General features: G+C 36.2%; 1 protein-coding gene across 1 annotated transcript in view; it reads right to left on the bottom strand.

The window, feature by feature from the left end:
• Nucleotides 1-23,039, bottom strand: part of AIDA (axin interactor, dorsalization associated) — a 42,025-nt gene that overhangs the window by 14,000 nt on the left and 4,986 nt on the right. The window contains exons 2-6 of the mRNA XM_068541790.1: nucleotides 20,568-20,637; nucleotides 12,899-12,952; nucleotides 12,436-12,490; nucleotides 7,118-7,181; nucleotides 6,768-6,874 (exon numbers count right to left, since the gene is read on the bottom strand). Coding sequence (XP_068397891.1) covers nucleotides 6,768-6,874; nucleotides 7,118-7,181; nucleotides 12,436-12,490; nucleotides 12,899-12,952; nucleotides 20,568-20,637 — 350 coding nt within the window. The remainder of the gene's footprint in view (nucleotides 1-6,767; nucleotides 6,875-7,117; nucleotides 7,182-12,435; nucleotides 12,491-12,898; nucleotides 12,953-20,567; nucleotides 20,638-23,039) is intronic.

The following is a 23,039-nucleotide window of genomic DNA, read 5'->3' as shown; positions in this document are numbered from 1 at the left end:
AGCGGAGGAGCAGCTGCAGCCCCTCGTCCTTCACCTACAACTCCTCTGTTCCTAGGGAAGCTGATAACACTGCAGAACCTAACGTAAGGAGGATCTCCTCACGTGGACCGGTTGGTTCTCTGTATGGGGCCAAGACACTCTGGAAGAGAGAGATTTCAGAGAACCAGACTAGGAATGGACCACCAGCCCAGAGACCAGGAGTCTGTGTGTTAAGTCCACAGGAGAAAACAGAGGTTACATGGAAACTGAAGTCAATGAAATCCTTTGAGACCCTGTCCTCACACGATTTTTCTTTCTGGTCTAAAATGAAAAATGGCATGATGGTCTTTGTTCCAAAACAGTAGTATATCATCACCTAGACAAGACCCCTAAAGAGGCAATGCCTTTTTGGATAGTTACTGAGGACTGTATCTTTTGAAAACACTGTGATTTGAGTTTGCTTATTAAGTAACTTTATTTGCTTGACGTTTTATGTGATATTGTACAGATGTTCCCACGGGCGTTGGTTCTAAAATAAGAGGTGAGTTGGTCCTTATTTTGCCTTAGTGCTTCGGAAATTAAACATCATTAACAAGGAGTATATTAATTTTTTATCCACACTTAGAGCAGAGTTCAATCAGGTGTCCAAAATGTAGACTAAGCAATATCATATATATGTGATAATACACATAATCTTGTTAGTTTTCATTGCTTTAAATGTATAATACTTGTAACTAAACTCACATATCTAGTACTATTGACACAGATTCTCTGTCATCCAAATTTCTTTTTTTTTTTAAATTAATTAATTAATTTATTTAGGCTGTACCAGGTCTTAGTTGTGGCACGTGGGCTTCTTAGTTGCAGCATGCGGATTCTTAGTTGCGGCATACGGGTTTCCTAGTTGCGGCATGCAAACTCTTAGTTGCAGCATGCGTGCAGGATCTAGTTCCCCAACCAGGGATCAAACCCAGGCCCCCTGCATTGGGAGCACAGAGTCTTACCCACTGAACCACCAGGGAAATCCCTGTCATCCAAAATTTTTTAAGTGCACATTTCTTTGTGCTGCTAAAGCATGATAAAAAAAAAAAGGACATACATGATAATACTTTGTATTTAAGTAGCATTTTTTTCTTTCAAGATAAATACTTTAGTTATTCTGGGATAATTTTAAACATGATTTAAGATAATGATATTGATCAAACCAGCCACAATATTTGGTAGATAGGTAACACATTAAAAGTGTCTTCAAATTCTGGCAATAGATAATCTTTGCAAATGACATTGCAGGTAGATAAAAAGTTATGGAGGGACCATTTATTTGTTTTGAAACACTGAATTCAATTTAGAGGTAGAAATTGCGGTAAAACATTAAAATACACATACAAGTTCTTTTAGCAAGTAATTTATTGTCTAGCAGTTGAGGAAAATGGGTTCCTCTGAGCTTTCACGAAAAAGAGTTTGAAAAACTGTAAGACATTTGTTCGTGTTTAAACTTGCTTTAAAAGTTTGAAACAAAATCTTAGGGGCCATTATCATTTAAATAATATTGTATCTAGGTCTATGAAATTAAAATTATAGCTGATTGAAGTTGTTTGCATTCATAAAGAGTATACCAGTGTCACTACCACATTTTGGGAAAAAAATAATAAACACACATCCACAAAGTCTAGAAGGAGTCAGTGGGCATGTGCTTCATGTAGAAATGCTAGTTTAAAAAGGGCAATCCATCATTCCCTACAGCAAGCAAGGAAGAGTTCCCCACAGGTGTCTGAGTTGAAAGGTTGAATTGCCAGAGTACTTTCAAAAAAGAGTAGGCCAGATGTTGCTGGGTGCTTTGAAGATGAGGGCTGCAGGATGCAGCATACTTAACAGACATTTCATATGAACCAGTCTCTGCAAAGCTCTGAAGAAAACCCTTTAACTTCAAGTGACAGGATTCTTGGATTTAAAAGAAAAGGAATTAACTTGTAAAAGGAAATCCTGAAATACTTCCATGACTGCTTGGGCTTGAGAGAGAGAAAAATTATAAATAAGTCTTACATCTTATTAAAAACCAGTCTGGAGAACAAGAGAACAAAATCAAAGAGTATTTTCCTTCCCTTTATATACTAATCAATGCCTGGGTGAGGAACACTTTCTCTGATTCTTCTGCACAGCCTGAGAACTTGAGACTTTTGGAGAAGAAAAAGAACTTAGCAAGCTGTGGTCTAACCGTACCCTTGAGATAATATTCACCGCTGTGGCCCTAGGCATGCTCTGGATTTCTGTGAAAGAAGGATGCCCTGATAGTCATAGGAAAGCAATGAACATTTTGCTGCAATTTTCAACTTCTTATATGTGTGAGTAAGAAAAAACTTCATTTCAGCTGAAAATGAAATTCATGTTTGCTTATTTCTCAAGTTCAACTCAGAACTGAGTACTTGTGCAGGAAAACCCAAGCACAGGTTTCACGCTGAAGAGGTAAATTTCATTCTTTATTTTTAGTTTCAAAAATAAACATGTTTTATGCATATTTAAGCCTATATAAGGGCTCAAAAAAACAACACATTTGTATAATTTTGAAACTGCTCAGCCTATGTTTGAGTTTAATCACGTCATTCAGTAAAAAAATGTTTTTTAAAAACTTGAAAATTCTGTCTTGGCTATTTTTTATTCATATTTCTTGGGCTTATGATTTTAAGAGCTTTATATTCAGCAATGTCAAAACATTTTTAGGCCATAAAAAACAGGTTATAAATTTATATCCTTGATTTAAATGAAATCTACCAAGCCTACCTTTAAAAGAATTAAATCCTACTTTGGCTTAATCCAATTATTTAACAAAAATTTATGATGTTTGCCATATGAGTTTTCTAAATTTTGAAAAGGAAAAAGATTAATACCAAAAAAGGTAAGAGAAGGCAATTATACTTCAATAAAGATGTTAAAAAAAAAAAAAAAGGTAAGATAATATCTACCTCCCCCCCTCCCCCCATTAAAGGCTGGCTAAAAAGTCACTTTCGGTTTTAAATGGGAAGAAACGATTCTGGGTCCTACCACACCTGCACACCGTACCTTATTCCTCATTAGCCTCACAGCGGCGGTGGTTACAGACCTGGAGGCGTTTGTCAGCACGCATAAACCTGCACACTAAAAAGGGTGAATGTTGTATATGTAAGTGACACCTCAATAAACCTGACTTTTAAAAAAAGTCACAACAAACTTACAGTTCAGTAACTTATATAAAAACAAAGGTAATAAATAAAAAGTCACAACAATTCCCAGAACTATCTTGCCACCAAACGCAGACACAGCCTAGGCATAACTAAAATCTTGGATTCTCGCAGAATAACAAAGAAAATAAAACGTTTCCTGCTTTACAGTTAAGTGAAAGGTTAAATGCCATCTTGTTATTTTGATGATGTCAATGAATATAATTTTATGAGTTATTTTTTAATGACACCTACAGGTCGTGGACAATAATGACCCCAAACTAAAAACGGCTCAATTAAACTACATGTACTCGTTCAAAAAAGAAATTCAGAGAATAGAAGGGTTCAGTAAGCCTTCTGTACCTCTGAAATGAAATACCACAATGCTGTATCAGTTTACAAAAATCTATTCAGTTTGGGCTTACTCTTACATAGCAAATGGATTTAATTTATGGCAGAAGTTTCTTTTCAACTCAGCAACCTGAACCTCATAAAAACCTTGATCTGTATGTTTCATGGCTTACATCATCTGCTTTAAAGATCTTGTTTGCTACAGAAGTACAGCAAGCGAGCAAACAACCAAGTCAGATAGAAATTTATAGTACTGGAAGCTACGGCAATGATAATATGTGGTTTGCAAAGGGAATAACAACTATTCAGTTAGTAAAACAGCGAGATAATTTCTCTCACCGTCTCAGCAATTTTGAAATTTCCTACATATATGACAAAAACAAGAAAAATACATCTCTCTTTTCATAAAGCAAGGTACATTAGGAATAATGCCCTATACCAAAGAAACATTATTAACAACAAAAGCTACCATCTACAGTAATTTTCCCAATAATCCTATAGTGTAGGTATTGTTATCTCCATTGAAAGATGATGATGAGAATAATCACCGCACTACCATTCAGCATATGACAGGTACTGTGCTAAAAGCTGTATATGCTGTACCTTGTTTAGTCTTCACAGGAACCTTATGAGTTAGGCATGATTATCACCCCATTTTATACATAAAGAAATTGAGGTTCAAACTGGTTTAAGAATAGGTGCAACTAGTAATGGACAGAGGTTAGACTCAAGCCCAGTGTCTGTTGGTTCAAGTCTATGTTGCTCCAACTCCATAATGCCTCCTCCCCAAGGGGCATTATAAACACTGGAATATCTCTATTATCACTGTAGTACTTTATTGCACTTCGCAGATAATCGCATTTTTTACAAATTGAACATCTGCGGTAACCCTGCGTCAAGCAAGCAAGCCAGTCTATTGGCGCCATTTTTCCGACAGCATTTGTCCACTTCGTGTCTCTGTGCCACATTTTGATAATTCTTGCAATATTTCAAACTTTTTCATTATTATTATATTTGTTACAGTGATCTGTGATCAGTGACCTTTGATGTTACCACTGTAACCGCAGATGTGGTGGAAATAGCAAGAGAACTAGAATTAGAAGTGGAGCCTGAAGATGTGACTGAATTGCTGCCATCTCATAAAGCTTTAACAGATGAGGAATTGCTTCGTACAGATGAGCAAAGAAAGTGGTTTCTTGAGATGGAATCTACTCCTGGTGAAGATGCTGTGAAGACTGTTAAAATGGCAACAAAAAATTTAGACCATTACATAGACTTAGCTGATAGACAGTGGCAAGGCTTGAGAGACTTGACTCCAATTTTGAAAGAAGTTCTACTATGGGTGAAGTGCCCTTAAAGAGCACTGCATGCTAGAGGGAAACTGTGAAAGGAAGAGTCAACCTAGGTGGCAAACTTCACTGTGCTCTTATTTTAAGAAGGTGCCACAGCTGCCCCAACCTTCTGCGACCAGCACCCTGATCAGTCAGCAGCCGTCAACGTTAGATAAAACTCTCCACCAGCAAGAAGGTTACAACTAGCTGAAGGTTCAGGTGAGGGCTAGCATTGTTTTTAGCAATAAATTCTTTTTCTTTTTTTAATATTTGTTTATTTATTTATTTTTGGCTGCGTCGGGTCTTCGCTGCGGCACACGGGCTCCTCTCTAGTTGTGGAGCACGGTTTCCAGAGCGTGCAGGCTCAGTAGTTGCGGCGCGTGGGCTCCAGAGCGTGTGGGCCATGTGGTCGCAGCACGAGCTCTCTAGTTGTGGTGCACGGGCTCAGTAGTTGCGGCGCGCGGGCTTAGCTCTCCCACAGCGTGTGGGATCTTAGTTCCCTGACCAGGGATTGAACCCGAGTCCCCTGCGCTGGAAGGCAGTTTCTTAACCACTGGACCACCAAGGAAGTCCCAGCAATAAAGTATTGTTTTAATTAAAGTATGTACCTTGTTTGTTTAGACATAATGCTATCACACACTTAACAGACTATAGCGTACACGTAACTTTTATATGTACTGGGAAACCGATAAATCCGTGTGACTCGCTTTCTTGCAATACTCACTTTGTTGCGGTGGTCTGGAACCAAACCTGCAGCATCTCCAAGGTGTGCCTGTCCTTTTATTACCAAGAAAGTTATCAGGATAACACATAAATTGTATCTAACTGTATTTTAGAGCTTCTGGCATCTATTTTAAAATACATCACAATATATCAGCACACTACACTAAAGTGAACTATTATAGTTTACCAGAAATGAAAACTGTGTACTGTATAAGAACAGAACAGAGTAAAACAGTAATTGGGAGAGGCAAGAAATTTATCCAGGGTGCCTGCCTAGGTTACTGACAGAGAGGGAAGATCTCTGTAAACAAAAAAGCCTTGCCATACGTTATTTGCTTTCCTAAAACAAGATGGGAAGAAAAGGGCATTTGCTCAGTATTCATTCTCCCTGGGTCCAGTTTTAATGACCACAATTTGATTAATTAAAGAAGTACTTACAACAGTGTACAGTAAAGAGTTAACATAGCAGGCCTGAGGCGGTTACTCTCAGAAAGGCCTGAGTACAAGGTCGACCCCTGACTAGAGTCTGGGAATCTGGGTTTTGGGAGGGTTCCTACTATCCCCTGATAAGAATGGTCACTGTGCCTAAGTTATTTTTACAAACAACACGGTTTCCGCTGAATTATCTGCTTTCCTTCTGGGAGTCTGGAATTTTGGTCAGTGCTAGGCAGAGGGTGCCTATGTGATCAGCCGCCAGTAACAGCTCTGGGCATGGAGTCTCTAATGTGCATCCCGCTTCCCTAGTGGACACTTCACGTGTGTCATTGCAGTCTGTCACTAGAGGAATCAAGCACAAGCTATGTGACTCCACTGGAAAAGGACCCTTGGAAGCTGGCACCTGGTTTCCTCCAGACTTCGCTCGTGTACCTTTTCCCTTTGCTGACTTTGTTTTTGTATTCGTTCTCTGGAATAAATCACAGCTGTGAGTACAAATCACGTGCCGAGTCCTGTGAGTCCTCCTAGTGAATCTCCGAACCCGAGGGTGGTCTTTGGGACCCCAAAACAGACGGTAAGATACTTTCAGACTGTACTTACGAAACAGCTACTGCCCAAAACATGACCATTTGCTTCAGACCGGCATGAACCCTGGAGGGGTTTTACTCCCTACTAGCGAATGCCAAAATAAGTTCCAAACACCTTGACCTTGCATTGAGTTAAGTAATGTATATTTTTAACAAGTGATACTCACCGGGAACTCTAGCAGGAAAGGCATCAGGAGACCCTGCTGCAGCACCACCCTCTTCTTCATCTTCTTCAAATTCCAAATGCTCTTCTTCACCAGGTGCTAAAATTCTTCTACATGCGAAAGGACAGAAAAAAGAGTGAGCTACAAAACTAAATATACTAGAGAAGCCGCATAGCTACTCATTCCCTAGGCAAGACGTTGATATAAAAAATGCTGACAGAGAATGTTAACATGTTACTACTAATGGTGTCAGTAAACCAACGTTGATATAAAACATCCAGAAATCTCTGAAAAACAGCTACAAAATAAGATGATAGAATAAGAAGACAAATCTTGGTGCTTATTTATTTTACCTTAAGGGGACAGGCTGAACATCAAATGGGAATTCTTTATTATATGTAAGAATATTCTTTAGGACTAGAATAAAAAGAGAAAGACATAGGAATTAATCTCATGAATCAAAATAAACAACTTTATTGCCAATGACTGATTTTTAGTCAATTTTACTATGCCTGTTAATACTTTTTTGAAAATTCCCAATCTTATCATCATCCAGCGCCACAAACCATTGACTATCTTAGCAAAATGAAAATATCCATACTCCAAGTACCAGTAATTTCAGAGTATTGTTAGACCTCCAAGGAGAGTAACTGCTAGGGTCTCAGAGTCCTTACGGAAAATGAACCCCGAAATAGTTCTATGTACAAAGTCCTAGGTGAGACATGGGGCACCAGAGAAGAGAGTAACTCCTCCCTGGAGTATTTAAATTAAAAGATTGGTGTCAAAGATGACTAATGAGAGGGACATGAGCATATCTTATTCTACGTCCTGATTAGACTTCCCCTCAACTCCATAAAACTGGTAAAGTTTATAGTAGTGAGGTTATAATTCTCATACGCATTTTACCATAGTATATTACATATGTGTAATATATACATACATATATGTACATTTATTCGTACATACACACACACACACACACACACACACATACAAACACAAAGAGGGATTTACCCTCAAGAGAAGTCTTCAAACAACATGGTACCACCTCCTGTATTATGGTTGTAGTCAATGACTATATCCTGGCATGTAAACTTAAAGAGAGGTGCTATATGTAACTTAGTGCTTCATCTCTGGTCTTATGGATTCCCAGTAACTACCTACAACTATATGAAGGTGAAGTAATAGCGTTAATTGGGCAACCCAAAATATTTCTATGATTTTATACTCAACTTATTCCGTCTCTCTAATTTTGGAGTCCTGTAGTTGAGAGCTAAAATAGGTATGGATGTTGTCATCCCCAAAAAGGAAATCCCTGCGTACAGGTTGCAATTATATGCCTTACTCCAATCGGAGCTGGATGTGTTTATCAGACTTCTTCTAACGTATGCACTCCTACTAAGCCCTTCGGGGAGAGATGTCTGAGACTCGGGTCTAGATTCTCACTCATTCTTATTCTCTCTCCCTCTCCAACTCTTACCCTCATTCTTCCTCTCTTTTTCTTCTCCTCAACAAACGTGCACTGAGTGCTAAAGATATGGCAGTGATAGAGACAGAGGGTTCTTGCCCTCATATATGGATCTTAGATCCTCGTCAGGAAAAGCAGACAATAATAAGCCAACAAATAAACAAGATAATGTTAAGACTGCGATGAGTGTAATGAAGGACACAGAGGATGCTTGTGTACGTGGAATAGAGGGATAACTTCAGCTGAGGTGAACAGGGTAGGCCTCTCAAACCTGAATTGCTAGAAGACATCTGAGCCATGACCTGGATGAGAGGAAATGTCCACAAGTAGCTCTGGGGCAAGGGCTCTCCAAGAATTAGAGAACACGCGAGAGCAACAACAAAGGCTCTGGGGCAGGAGCTTGTTCAAGGAATAGAATGGACTGCAGAGCTGAAGTCTGATAAGCCAGGGGGAGTAGCAAAAGATCTGAAATCAGATCTTAGCCCTACAAGGATGTTAATGACTTGAGCATTCACATAACTACTCTGAATCTCCGTTTCCCAAGTTCTAAAATCAGAATACCATTTCCTTCCCAGACTGTTGGGAAAATTAAATAACACAGTATATGAAATTGCATGGGAACATTTAAAGTACCATAAAAGTGTAAGTCTACATTATTATATGGTAATTTATTTCTCCACAGTTTTCCCTATCTGGCTGACTAGAATCCTGTTATTTCAGATCTCACTAAGAAGGACTATTTTTAAAATTATAAGACTATCCTCTCTAAACTTGGTGCATGAATGCTCCTTGTAAGCTATTCATTCAACTCAAATATCAATTAATTCATCAGTCCCCAACCTTTTTGGCACCAGGGACCGGTTTCATGGAAGACAATTTTTCCACGGACCAGGGGTGAGGGAGGGGGTATGGTTCAGGTGGTGATGCGAGCGACGGGGAGCGACGGGGAGGGACGGGGAGCGACGGGGAGCGGCAGGTGAAGCTTCGCTCGCTCACCGCCGGCCACTCACATCCTGCTGTGCAGCCCGGTTCCTCACAGGCCACAGACCAATACCAGTCTGCGGCCCAGGGGTTGGGGACCCCTGAATTAATCACTTACACAGTACTATGCTAGATACTGAGAACAGGGAATGGGTGACAAAAAAAAAAAAGATCATGTATATCCGTATCAGAAATGATCACATTTTAATAATAAAAAGGAAAAATCAAACCTTAAAATATGTACAAAACAACATCAATTAAAAAGTTGAAAATCATATTAGTCATTAAGAATATCTTGAATTTGTATTATAACAGAAGAATTAAACAGTATTTTCTTTCCTCAGGTATCAATGCTTTGAAAAGGAAATGTTTGTTTTGGAATAATAGCCTCCCCTTTATTTTGTATTTATAAGTATAGAGTATATCAGATATTTAATTTGTGTGAATAATTTTGGAAGAAAAATAACAGCTCCTTTCCCCCTTTCTGTAAATGTAGGATAGGTTTCCATTTTCACCAACTATGGAATAACAGGGATTCTAACGCCCTTTTAAAATAGGGTTCTACATAAACTTTACATAGGATTTTTGTTCTGACACTAATATTGATATTTTAGGAGGATTTAGAGAAGAGAGAAGCAAGTTTATAATTCCATGGAAGGTATTATCATGAGCATGGAGTCTACCACCATGGGGGACTAAGTGGCTCATCCAGTAGAAACCACACACACAGGCCCACCCTCTACTGGTAAGACCTCAGCACTCCCAGCCTGCTGTCACGGAGCAGGCCCTGCAACCCTCCGGAAGCTGACACTAAAAATCTCACAGACACACACCCCAGATGTATTCTTCTTTTGTGGCTGACAATTTTCATTTTTGTGGTAGGCAAAAATGAGCAAGTGCTTCCCATCTGAAAGGTTATTTTTTAAAGTATGTGAGAAGATTCCCTGAAGACATTCAACTTAAAAATCTGCCGAGTTCATACTACAGGCAAAGCATTGAATGAGGCTCTGTGGGGAAAATACATAGGTTATTCACAATCTTCTTGAGGAGAGAAATAAATATAAGTGAGAATAATACAGGGCAGACCACAATGGTGGCTATAAAAAGTGCTCCTAGAAAGGACATGAAGTAGAGTTTAATTATGGCTAGGGAAAGCACAGAAAGCTTTCAGAGAAAGGTGGGATTTCTTCGGGGCCTTCAAAGATGAATTAATGGAAGGGAACTTCACAGTTTATGGGGTCGTCACGGGGGGACAAGTTTGAGTAAGAAGTAGTCTGTTACTAAGGATTAACATAAGAAAATCAAGTAAATACTACTTTCAAGATCTTAGTTTTAGTATGAATTTCAGACAGGATTATATTTTAAAAACTCTGAAGGAAAAATACATTAGCAAAATAAACCAACTAGGTCTAACATGTTGAAAGACACAATCATTCATTAATTTCCTTTCCTTAACATTCTTAGAAGAGGCAGAGGCCAGCTTGACTAAGAACACTTAATCTGAAATACAAACACCAATTTACAGAAAATGTTTAATTCTGATAAAATAATTAACTCATAACAAGTGCCTAGATTTTATAAATTCAAAATTAATTACAGAACATATCCTACTGAGATACAATATACACATTTATGTTCCTTTTAGAGGCAACAGCAAACTAAAATCATCTAAAAAGATAATAAGTACCAGGAAGGGAGAAGTCCAAATGAGAAGCATTATATAAATTCAAACTATGACAAAATGAATCCCAATAATACTCTTTCCTCTCCATTCCCACACCAAATCTTAAAAAAACAAAAACAAATAAACAAACAAAGTAGAAAACTAATGCAGATTTTACTCCAATCTTCCACTGAGATATGGGTCAATAATCTCTCAGGAGCTTGACCTGAAGAACCATGATATTTAGGATTGATGTCAATACCGCACCATTCCAAGTATTAATAACAGAGTGCAGTGGTAGGAATGCAGGCTTTGAGATCACTTAGAACCCTGGTCAAAATCCGGTTCTGGCATTTACAAGCTGTAAGATCACGGGCAAGTGTCAGTAAGCAAAATGCCTTGAGACGATTTATCTGAGTGCTTGGCATACTGCTGCTACTCGAAAAAATGGCAACCATTATTACCAACGAGAAAGTCTATGAGGCAACAGGAGGAATAATTGAGTGTGTCTATGGAAAGAGATAATAAACATCTGAGTATAAGCGTTTACAAACTTTACAGTCATCCTACATACCTAACAGATTCTTAAGTTTTATTTGGAAACAAACTGAAAAGAAATGGGAAATAGTGACTAGGTAAGGATCCCAAATCCTAATTATTCTTATCATTTAAAATTGAACGTTATGATTTTCTTTAGAAACATCATATAACTCAGGCATCCTAACTGCAGCTGAAATCTTTTTTTTAAAGCCATCAATGTGCTTTTCTTAAAATAATCTTATATATAGCCAGTTGCAAAAGACCATACATTATATGATTCCATTTATATGAAATGTTCAGAACAGGCAAATTTATAGAGACAAAAAGTAGATTAGTGGTTGCCTAGGGCTGGGAATTGGGGGAAGCTGGAGGGAAATGACTGAATGCTAATGGATAAAGGGTTTCTTTACGGGGTGATAAAAATATCCTAAAATTGACTGTGGTGATATTCAATACTTGTGCCCTTGCTTATATTTCAAACATTTCCTCTAAGAGAACATTCATTTGAACCAGCAAAAAAGCTTCATCTAGCAGCATCTTAACCACCAAAATATTTGAAGGAATTGTTTACCTCAAAAAAACTTTCAGGAAGGAAAATGAGGGCAACAAGGAAATATTTTATAGAGCAGATCAAACAGCTGGACGGCAGTTTTCAGTGACACGCAGTATAAATAGGCATCAGTGACTGTAACTTTATATTCTCCAGTAGACTCTACTGTAAATGTTTACCAAAGTAATCTAATTACAGTCTTATTAAAGGGATTAAAACAAAATAAAGGCTAAAACAGATAGAGGTACGACATAGAATCAAATAATTTTTCATATTCTATAATGAAAGTGAACCAAAGAATAATTACTATAAATATTATAGGAATTATAAAAGCACAAAAAAATTACATAGCACTAGATATTAACAGAAATGACTCAAATCAGCATCTCTGCTAAATAACCTTAATGTCCATAATAGCTCAAATATTTTTCTAAAGGAGTATCACTAAAAAATATAAAATAAAACTTACTTGGTTCTAGCTTCTTCAGATCCTCCAGTTTAAATTCTTCTTGGGACTGTGTGGACTGAATTTAAAACATGCGTATTACATATTTTTATTACAAAGATTTCCCTGCACCCTATGTCTTTTAAGTGGTTGACGACATATTTCAAAAAGTAGCCAAAATAAATGAATCTATTTCTTGCTTTCAGGGTAAAAAAATAAAAAATTCCAAACTGGTTTTTGTTTTTGTGTTTTGGGAACATTCAAGCTAAAAATAACAGAAAAAAAATTGAAGTCATATTTTTTATTTTTACAGTTTATATAATATGAACTAAATCTTTTAATATGAGTTTAACCCATGAATTCTTACTGTTATAAAACCTTGCTGAGACAATACTGCTTTTGGCATGAACGCTAATATTTTATCAGAATAGTTCACAATAATTTCTTTTCCTTATGTTAAAAAGTTGGAGGGGGGTAACCTATTTACCTGTAAAGCTGCACTTCGTAATTCCAAGCATGTTGCAATTTTGCCTATGGTTTTCTGTAGGAAAAAGAAAATGCTATAAATACCAAATACATCATAACTGTTAGTTGTCCAAATCATCAAGTTAATTTTCACTGATAAGCGATCTATAAGTTTAAAAAATAAGTTAAATTTTACTTCTTTTAGCATCTTGCAGACTTTGGAGATGAGAAACAGGAGGTAAAGGGCTGGGATCACGCAGAGAAGGTGAGTATATATTCACTCCTGACCTAATGTGCCACAACCAATTTTAAATCAAGTTTGCTTTGATGATAGCTTTAGGTATGATTTAAAGGGCTATGAAAAGGACTTCAAGCATCTTCCCTCCTAAGCTTTACCTTCTCTTCTTCTCCATAAAGTCTGATATTCACTGAAAGACTTAAAAACAAAAATATCTGAAAGTTAGCACAGTGGTATGATTTTTGACTCAAATCCAATCTTGACTTATTCAATTAAATATATCAATAATACTAAGCAGAATCGATACTTGTGGTAAATGGTGGTAAATTTTACAGTCAGATCTGAGCTATAAAATGGATACAAGTGATAAGGCATAGTCCCTGTCTTTAATAAGCTCATGTTTCTATTATATAAGACACATTCAGAATCACTGTAACATAAAGCAGAGGCACTTGATTCTATAGGGCTTCAGCAAACTAAGCGGTAATATGTCCTGGAGGAACAGGACAAGAATGGGAACTAGGATTCACGCCCCAGTGACTGGGAGGATTTCTACAACTAAAGTACTAGGAAAACTGTCATGGTTCAGTTGTCTGAAGTCCCAAACTGAAGCAGGGGGAGATAGGTTTGAAATGTGAAATGTGTGTGTTGGGGGAGGGAGGTCATTATAAAGGGGACCTTCTAGGACCAGCTGCAGAATCTGTTATTACTTTAGCAATAAATTATACAGATAGTTTTTGGACAGAAGAATGGCTATCAGATTTGCCCTTTAAGAAGACTGTTGCGATAACAGTATCCATAGGGTGAAGGAGAAAAGGGAAAAGACTAAAGGTAAGATCAATCAGGTTATTTCAACTGTCTACGGAAACAGTAATCAGAACAAGAACATGAATGACTAGGGTTGAAATGAAAGGGAGGAGACCCATAGAACAAATATCTGCCAGAGCAGGCAGCTGAATTATGCCCATCAAGACTTTTAAATCGTTCCTAATAAAAAGGAATAAATCCTGACAATAAAAGTGAAGCATATATGTACAATATTTGCAATGCCTTCACAAAAAAAATATTCTGGAAAAAAAAAAAGGATGTTTTTCTATACATACTGACGACCTGCAAAAGTTTAGTCAATTAGATTTGGTGGTTTTCTCTTTCATCAATTTTCTTTGGAAGATAAATGAGGAGAAAAGAGGAGTAACAAGTATTGTCCTGGTAGCTGGCATCCAGGCTAGATGGCACTATGCAATTATCATGTGGACCATAAACAGCTGGGACAGCAGTTCACAAAATAAAACACTAATTCTACAAATAACAAATGCTAGAGAGGATGTGCAGAAAAGGGAACCCTCCTACACTGTTGGTGGGAATGTAAACTGGTGCAGCCACTATGGAAAACAGTATGGAAGTTCCTTAAAAAACTAAAAATAGGGTTGCCATATGATCCAGCAATCCCACCCCTAGGCATATATCTGGAGAAAACTATAATTAGAAAAGATACATGCACCCCAATGTTCACAGCAGCACTATTCACAATAGCCAAGACACAGAAGCAAGGTAAATAAACGTCCATCAAGAGATGAATGGACAAAGAAGATGTGGTATATATATACAATGGAATACTACTCAGCCATAAAAAAGAATGAAATAATGCCATTTGCAGCAACATGGATGGACCTAGAGATTATCATACTAAGTGAAGTAAGTCAGAAAGAGAAAGACAAACACCATACGATATCACTTATATGTGGAATCTAAAATATGACACAAATGAACTTATTTATGTAAGAGAAACGGACTTACAGACATAGAAAACAAACTTATGGTTACCAAAGGTGAAAGGGGGAGGGATAAATTAGGAGCTAGGGATTAGCAGATACAAAGTACTATATGTAAAATAGATAAACAATAAGGTCCTACTGTATAGCACAGGGAACTATATTCAGTATCCTGTTATAAACCATAATGGGAAAGAATATGAAAAAGAATATGTATATATATCAATATGTATAACTGAATCACTTTGCTGTACACCAGAAGCTGAAATCAAGTATACTTCAATAAAAAAATTTTTTTAATTTAAAAATATATAAATATATAAACCACGACTGAGCAAAAGACATGACTCTTGGTCAAGGAACAAGTAACAATATTTAACTATCTCCACAATCTTTAAAAATTTCTTTTAATCTTAATATAAGAGTTTAGAAAATGTCAAATTTTATTTTGAAATTTTACATTTAAATATTATATTTAATATAATTGCTGCAAAAGGAATCAAGATACTCACAGATTTATTTACCCTCTGAAAGAGCTGTTGTGGAGGAACCAGCAACAATCTTTTCTACATAAAATCTAATAACCCCAAATCATTGTTCATATATATCACTCAAATCTGACAAAACTAGTAAATAATTTTAAATATAAATATAATTATATAGTAATAGTAATAGCTAACAACTATTGAGCAGTTACTAAACGACAGACTCTCCTAAGTGATTTACACACATTAAGTCATTTAATCCTGACTACAACCCTATGAGTTAGATACAACCATTTTATAGATGTGAAAACAGAAGACAGGTTAAGCAACTTGCCCTGGACATCAGTGTATTCTATACAATAGCAATATATACAACAAAGTAATACACTTATTTTAATACCATTTGGCCATACTTTTTATGTTCTTTAAAAACTGGTTTTGAAAAAGGGTTGTCTGTATTAAGGGACACGTACCAGTGAGTAAGTCTTTAAAAATACTAGTTAACTCCTTTTCCTTCTTTACTATACAATCCATTTGATTTGATGTTTTTAACACTTAAGGTAAAATGTAGTTTAACAACTATGAGTCCACTAATAATCTATTTTAAGTTTAAATATTTCTTCAAGTTAAGCAGAAGCAACAGTTTTTTACACAGAATCTACTGAACTATGGCAAAATACCAATAGGCATTATTCATAACTATTTTAAGGGACCACACCCAACATCAGTATTAAAAAAGGAGTGAAACACTATCATTTTCAGCTGTAGCAAAACATGCAGCATTTATTGATGTCAAAATCAAGTGCTTGCTACTGTAATTATTTCAACTTTCTTAGAAAGAAATGGTTCAGAAAAATTATTAAGAAGCACAAGGTCATATGTGTCAGAATATATATATTGACTATTAACTAATACACATTAAGACTAAGCACTCAAAGTAAGTGAAGTTTAATTTTAGAAAGATTTAAATAATTAGCACTTCATTCAAATTAACTGCTTATACCTACTGTGGTATAGAAATGGAAAATGTTGTCATTTTCAGAATATTGGCTATTTTACTTTGTCACTTGCTAGGGAAATGGCAACTCAAAAAGAGCGGTTAAAGGAAAAGATGAAATAGAAATATACAAATAAAGAGCTAAAGTAATTTTGCTAAAACATATCAAGGAAAAATAGGTTGAAAAAATGCACATTGTTGAAGTAGTATAGTCTCAATCCAGACTTAATTTTTTACATTTAGACAGCCAGTCGTCTACTCTTTAGATGGCGGGGGTGGGGAGGAAAGAAAGGAAGAGAGGGAGGAGGCAGTGGAAAGGGGGGGACCTATAAAATGTAAAACAAGCATATAGTGCTGGAATTCTCATTACCACTAAATGTGATTCAAAACAGGGAAAAACCTTCTAAGCATCATGAGACAGGATGTTCTATTCTGTCCAGAAACTTACATGAGAAAATCTACTACACCAAAGCAGGGAATTTAACGGAATGAAAGCTTTTGGCAGCTATTTTTTGGCTACTAAACCCCGTTGTTATAATGACAAAACTATTAAGAAATGAAATGAAAGCTATGTCAACTGATCATGAGGGAAAATCAAATAAGAATTATAAACTTGCTTTTTTTTCCACCAGAAATCTTTGAGAATATTTTGAATAGAAAAGCCATATGAAGATTTTTTACCATCAACTAATAAACTTTAGAGAGATGAGTAGTTCTACTTTAGAGTTCTTCAGATTTAAAATAAATATTGTGAAGATATATATGTTACTCTCTAAAAAAATAGGATTCCTCTAATCTTAAAATAATAATCATATACAAATAAATATCAATAACTTAAGATCTAACAAAGCATTTATTCATCAAATATTTTTGAAATCTTACTGTGAGCTAACAGTAAAAAGCTTCATAAAGAAAGCACTTTAGAAATATGGTGGTTTTTAAAAATCTTCTTTGAAAGTTCCACAAATTATTAAATGGTTGGCATAATTCTAAAACTTGTCACTGCTACAAAAACATTTAAAATAGTAAAAGCATAAAGAATATAATTCCAAATAGAAAAAATATAGAACAATTTTGCTTAATGTAAGGAACATTCTCCATTTTCCTCTTTTAAGGAAAACACAATCAAATTTCTTCTCCTTTGGCTTACATGCCAGGTCTGGCATTCAATTAATTTTGCAGACCTAACAGTTGGTTTCAAAATTTCCCATAACATGTTCTTCAGACCCAATGAAATATTATAAAGGGAGGAGGAGGGAGACTTCCAAAGCCAACAAATTTAAGAAATACTCCATTACCCAAACTCTTTAAAATCCAACATACACATTAGCATACTAAAAGCCCTGACAAGTCACAAACTCTGTTCATATAACATCTATTAATTTTTCAGAGTCAATGTTCTCCAGATAATGTCTGGGAAATCTTTGTTTTCTAATCATTTATTAACTTGGAGCCTCTAAGTTTTTCCTTATGTGACATTGAAATAAGGCCTATAATGTCAATATGAGGTTTCTGGCCCGTTGTGAATGTTTCACCTGTATTTTTAAAGAAAAATAAATTTGTAAATGCATACGACTTGCCTTATATTCATAATGTAGTACAGAGTGATTTGGGGGTCCTTCTCCAAGCCCAAGGAATAGGGAGGCAGGCACAACCTCTCTCTGTAGTCACTACTGCCAGCCACATTTGCCTCCTAGGCAGGTTTATAAATAATAAATACCTCAGAAATCAGGCCTCCAGGAGGGGAGGAGGAACAGACTACCTCAAAGGTAGAGGTCATTTGAAGATTTAGGGATACCTTTCAAGATCATTTAGGGTTATCTAATCCCTCATTTCATACATAAGGAAATTAACGCCCAGAGACAGAGACTGGATTCAAGACCAAGTCTTCCGACTCCAGATCTCAGGCTCATTCCTTTAGGTCATGGTGCCTCCTGGGCCTTGTGGAGGGTCAGATCTGTGTAAGCTGAAAAAAGACAGCAGCCGGGTGCCTACTAAGAACAGCTACAAATTAAAGATTAAATACACAGCACTGTCAAACACCCCAGCTGCATCCTTAGAAAGTTAAAGAAAATTAAGAAAAAGCTAATTTTTTCTTGTTAGTCTAATCATCAGCAAAGCTCATTTCTTGATGACATTTTTTAAAACTTTAGTATGTTTTAGGTCAAATCAGTTTATATTTGAGGTCGTGTTGCTCATAGAGCCTATACCTAAGCAACAGATGTTGGAGACAAGGCATATAAGTAACTCAAGGCAAACAGGTGATTAAAGTATGGCTGTCATTAAACTTTTTAATTTCCTAAGCTTTCATTTTGTTTCCATAGCCATAACACACTTTGTTAGCTGTTAATTTACATACTCAGATATTTGAGATTGTTTCAAAATATAGATGTTTTAACTCTCAATTCTGTGATGCCAGCTGATCACTTCCTTAGCAATTCGTAGACAGATTTCACAATTCTTAGAGGTGATAAAGCATATAGTCCTTCTTCCTTTCCTTTTGCAAACCGGACAATTCCTCTGTGGTAATTATTTTCCAGGGCTAAAATCCTAAGTTTCCTAAATCTATTGTGGATATTAGCAATTATTAAGGAAAAAAGAAAAATATACTTTTAAATTTTAAAACTTCTATTGCTTTTTAAAATACAAAATAAAGGGCTTCCTCGGTGGCACAGTGGTTGAGAGTCTGCCTGCTAATGCAGGGGACACGGGTTCAAGCCGTGGTCTGGGAAGATCCCACATGCCACAGAGCAACTAGGCCCATGAGCCACAACTGGTGAGCCTGCGCGTCTGGAGCCTGTGCTCCGCAACAAGAGAGGCCACGATAGTGAGAGGCCCGTGCACCGCGATGAAGAGTGGCCCCCGCTTGCCGCAATTAGAGAGAGCCCTCGCACAGAAACGAAGACCCAACACAGGCAAATAAATAAATAAATAAATAAATAAATAAATAAATAAAATACAAAATAAAGATACACTAGATGACACAGACCCAAAAAAAATTTTTTTAGTTATTTTTTTTCGAATTTTTGAATTTTATCTTATTTATTTTTTTGTATTGCAGGTTCTTTTTTTTTGATTTTTGAATTTTATTTATTTTTTTACACAGCAGGCTCTTATTAGTTATCCATTTTATACATATTAGTGTATACATGTCAATCCCAATCTCCCAATTCATCCCACCACCACTGCCCCCGCCACTTTCCCCCCTTGGTGTCCATACGTTTGTTTTCTACATCTGTGTCTCTATTTCTGCCCTGCAAACCAGTTCAACAGACCCTAAATATTTTTAAAATGCAAACATACTAACTTGTGTAAGAAATATGACTGACCCTAATTTTTGGTGTTAGACTTATAAAGATGAATCAAATGAGTACAGGCCAAAGGACTAAAACCAATTTGTTTAGGCTTACTTAAAGAGTGTGCAAAGAATCACTCCCACTCCCACTCCTTGTACAAAAAGAGAATAAAAGCAAATTAAATCGCCATAGTTTTTACAATGTCTTAAGAGATGAGAGGAAAACTGACATGAATTTTTTTCATTATCTACGAGATTAAAATTTAACTTAACACTAGATACCTTGAGCCAGGAAAAATAAGAATTGTTTCCTCCCATTTCTTCTCACTGTTTTACAGTAAAGCTTCTTAAAATATCCCATTTTTCACAATCTCTAGCAGTACAGGGAATCAATTTGATACATTAAAATTTTAATTCAAGGAGAAAGAGCACCCTTGAAACATTTTGCAACTTTATGCACTTATTTTGTTGATGGATTCTTATGCCAAATTCTTGACTTGAACTAATTTTTTTTCAGTGGTGGCTTTTTTGTTTTTTGTTTGTTTTCAGAGGAGGTGGAGAAGGAGTTAAGGAAGTTCAGAGTTAAGTAAGTACTGAGGTGGGATGCAATTACTCACAATCAAACTCCAGTCTCTAGTACCCCTTCCTCCCCAACCAAAGTGTGGATGGTCTCCACTAAAAGTCTAAATGGCTGAGTAAAGAAATTCATTAAGTGAGAAATTCATTACATGGTAAATCATGTGGTATCTCTAAAGTAATTACTTAATGTTCAGCAAAGCATAATCAGTATCATTCTTTGTACTTAAGTATAACAGTTTTTGTTGTTTGTTTTTGCTTAATGGACTCAAAAGACAGAACCCTTTTCATTTGGAATCTGATGTATCTAGAGATTATTTTATGGTACCTTTTGTTCTTCTGTGAATTCAGAATTATTGTGTTGAGCTTGGGCCTCTTTTTGTAGGTGTCTTGCTAATCTGTAAGAAGAAAAAAAATTCTTTAAAATTGAAGGAAAGCAAACTATTTCAAGTGAAACACGGTAAAATAATTTAATTCTTAAAAAACAGTGAAGTACAATAACACTTTTCTTCTGTTTTCAAAGTATAAATCTACATTATCTTTAGAATCTAACTCTTTATACAACGACAATGGAAAAAAGATACTTTTCATACCATTTCACTGGGACAAATTTCAGCTCTAGACAGCAAAAACAGAATCATAGAGTTGGAAAGAATCTCAAATGACATCGAATTCAACTTTCTTTAGTACACACGAATTTCTTCTACAACAAGCCAAGAGCAGTTGTCCAGATTTGGCTTAAACACTTCCAGTGAGCACCAATTAATAGTACCGGCCAGAGGTACTTTTATCAGTCTATCATTAATTTGCTGATAAGATTAGTTCAAATTACAGCCATGACAAAGTGATGATACTCTGTCAAATTATACTTTTGAATGTATTTTTCATGGCAAATAAAGAAAATCCTCTACCGATCAGACCTGGAAATCACTGTTTGCCCAGTTACCATCATACTTAAAAACAGCAGCTAGGCCTCGGATGAGCTTTCAAGGATGGATCTGTGTTACAAGTCTAAGCTCAACTCTTACAGCTAAACAATAAAAAGACAAATAATTCAATTTAAAAATGAGTAAAAGGTTTGATTGAACAGACATTTCTCCAAAGAATATATAAAAATGGCCAATAAATACATGAATAGCATATCATTAGTTATTAGGGACATACAAATTAAAACCACAATGAGATACAACTTCACACCCACCAGGATGGGTATAATTTTTAAAAAGAGGGAGGACAACGTACAATGGGTATTGGCAAGGATGTGGAAATTGGAACCCTACCACTGGAACTGATGGTAGGAATGTAATATGGTACAGTCACTGTGGAAAGCAGTTTGGCAGTTCCTTAAAAAGTTAAGCATAGAGTTACCATATAACCCAGCAGTTTCAAAATCCTAGGTATATTCCCAAGAGAACAGAAAACATGTTCACACTCACACACACAAAAACTGTACACGAATGATCACAGGAGCAGCATTATGTGCGATTAGCCAAAAACTGGAAATACCTAAAATGTCCATTAACTGATGAACGGATAAACAAAATGTGGCGCACACATTCAAAGGAATGTTATTTGGCCATAAAGAGGAATGAAATACTGATACATGCTACAACATGAATGAACCTCAAAGACATTATGCTAAATGAAAGAAGCCAGATATAAAAGATCATATATTATATGATTCCATTTACATGAAATATCCAGAATAGGTAAATCCATAGAGATAGAAGGCAGATTAGTGGTTGCCAGGGGCTGGGGAAAGGAGAGAATTGGAAGTGACTCATATCAGGTAAAGGGTTTCTTCTGATAGTGATGGAAATGTTCTGGAATTAGATAGTGGTGATGGTGGCATAACATTGTGAATATACTAAAAACTAACAAATTGTACAACTTTACAATGATAAATTTCATGTTACGTGATATTTATTTTAATTTTGAAAAATTTGCAGTGGGGGGAGAAAAGAAAATAAAGAATTGAAAGGATTTTTTTGGTGAGACATTTTGTAACTACAAAAGAATTTGAAACTATAATTCCCAAGCATACTATGCTATCCTAGGTGGGGAATGGAGGCAGGGATACAAAGGGTAGCAAGTGCTAAATTTCCCACCAGGCCATTGCAAAAGACAGTTCACCAAGTTTCCAAGAAGTCTTAGATGGAAGTTCTAATCTATGCAATCATGTCTTTAAAGATCAAGTGTAAAGTTCACTTGATGACCTCTATCTAATCTACGAAAGGTCTGCATCCTCCTTATCATAACGCAAGAAACTCCTACATAAAATCATGTTTGCCAGGATAGCTCTACCATGTTACTTAATCAAAGTGCTTCCATCCATTTATTTCTTTTCCCCCAAAACTGGAAACCCCAGAATATTTGTCCTAAAATGTCATTCATAGACCCACTCCGTGGATTTTATACAGGAGTAAGTACAATTAGAAATAGCCATAGCCATACTTGTCCCGTACCTGGTTTCCTTTCTAACTCTTGCTGGCCTACCATCTAGGTAGAGTTCTCTTCAGGAATCACAGTCTACACTTAACAACGTCAACTACACATCCCTGAATTCAGGGAAGTTATAGTGTTGCACAGTTTCTTTATTCGACAAGTTCTACACACAATATGCCAATAGTAACTGTAAACCTAAGCAGGTCACTGTCAGAAGAAGGATATAGCTCTAAACTCCTGCTCAAATATTAACAGTCAGTAGACAACGATGTTAAATTCAAACAGAATCCTGTTTTTAAAAATTAGGCAACAGACTGGAGGAAATATTTGCAAATCATATATCCTATCTGATAAA

Source organism: Eschrichtius robustus, chromosome 3 (assembly GCF_028021215.1).
Source record: "Eschrichtius robustus isolate mEscRob2 chromosome 3, mEscRob2.pri, whole genome shotgun sequence".
Classification (NCBI taxonomy): Eukaryota; Metazoa; Chordata; class Mammalia; order Artiodactyla; family Eschrichtiidae; genus Eschrichtius; species Eschrichtius robustus.
The sequence above is the reverse complement of the archived record's forward strand: the minus strand, read 5'-3'. Positions and strand labels throughout refer to the sequence as shown.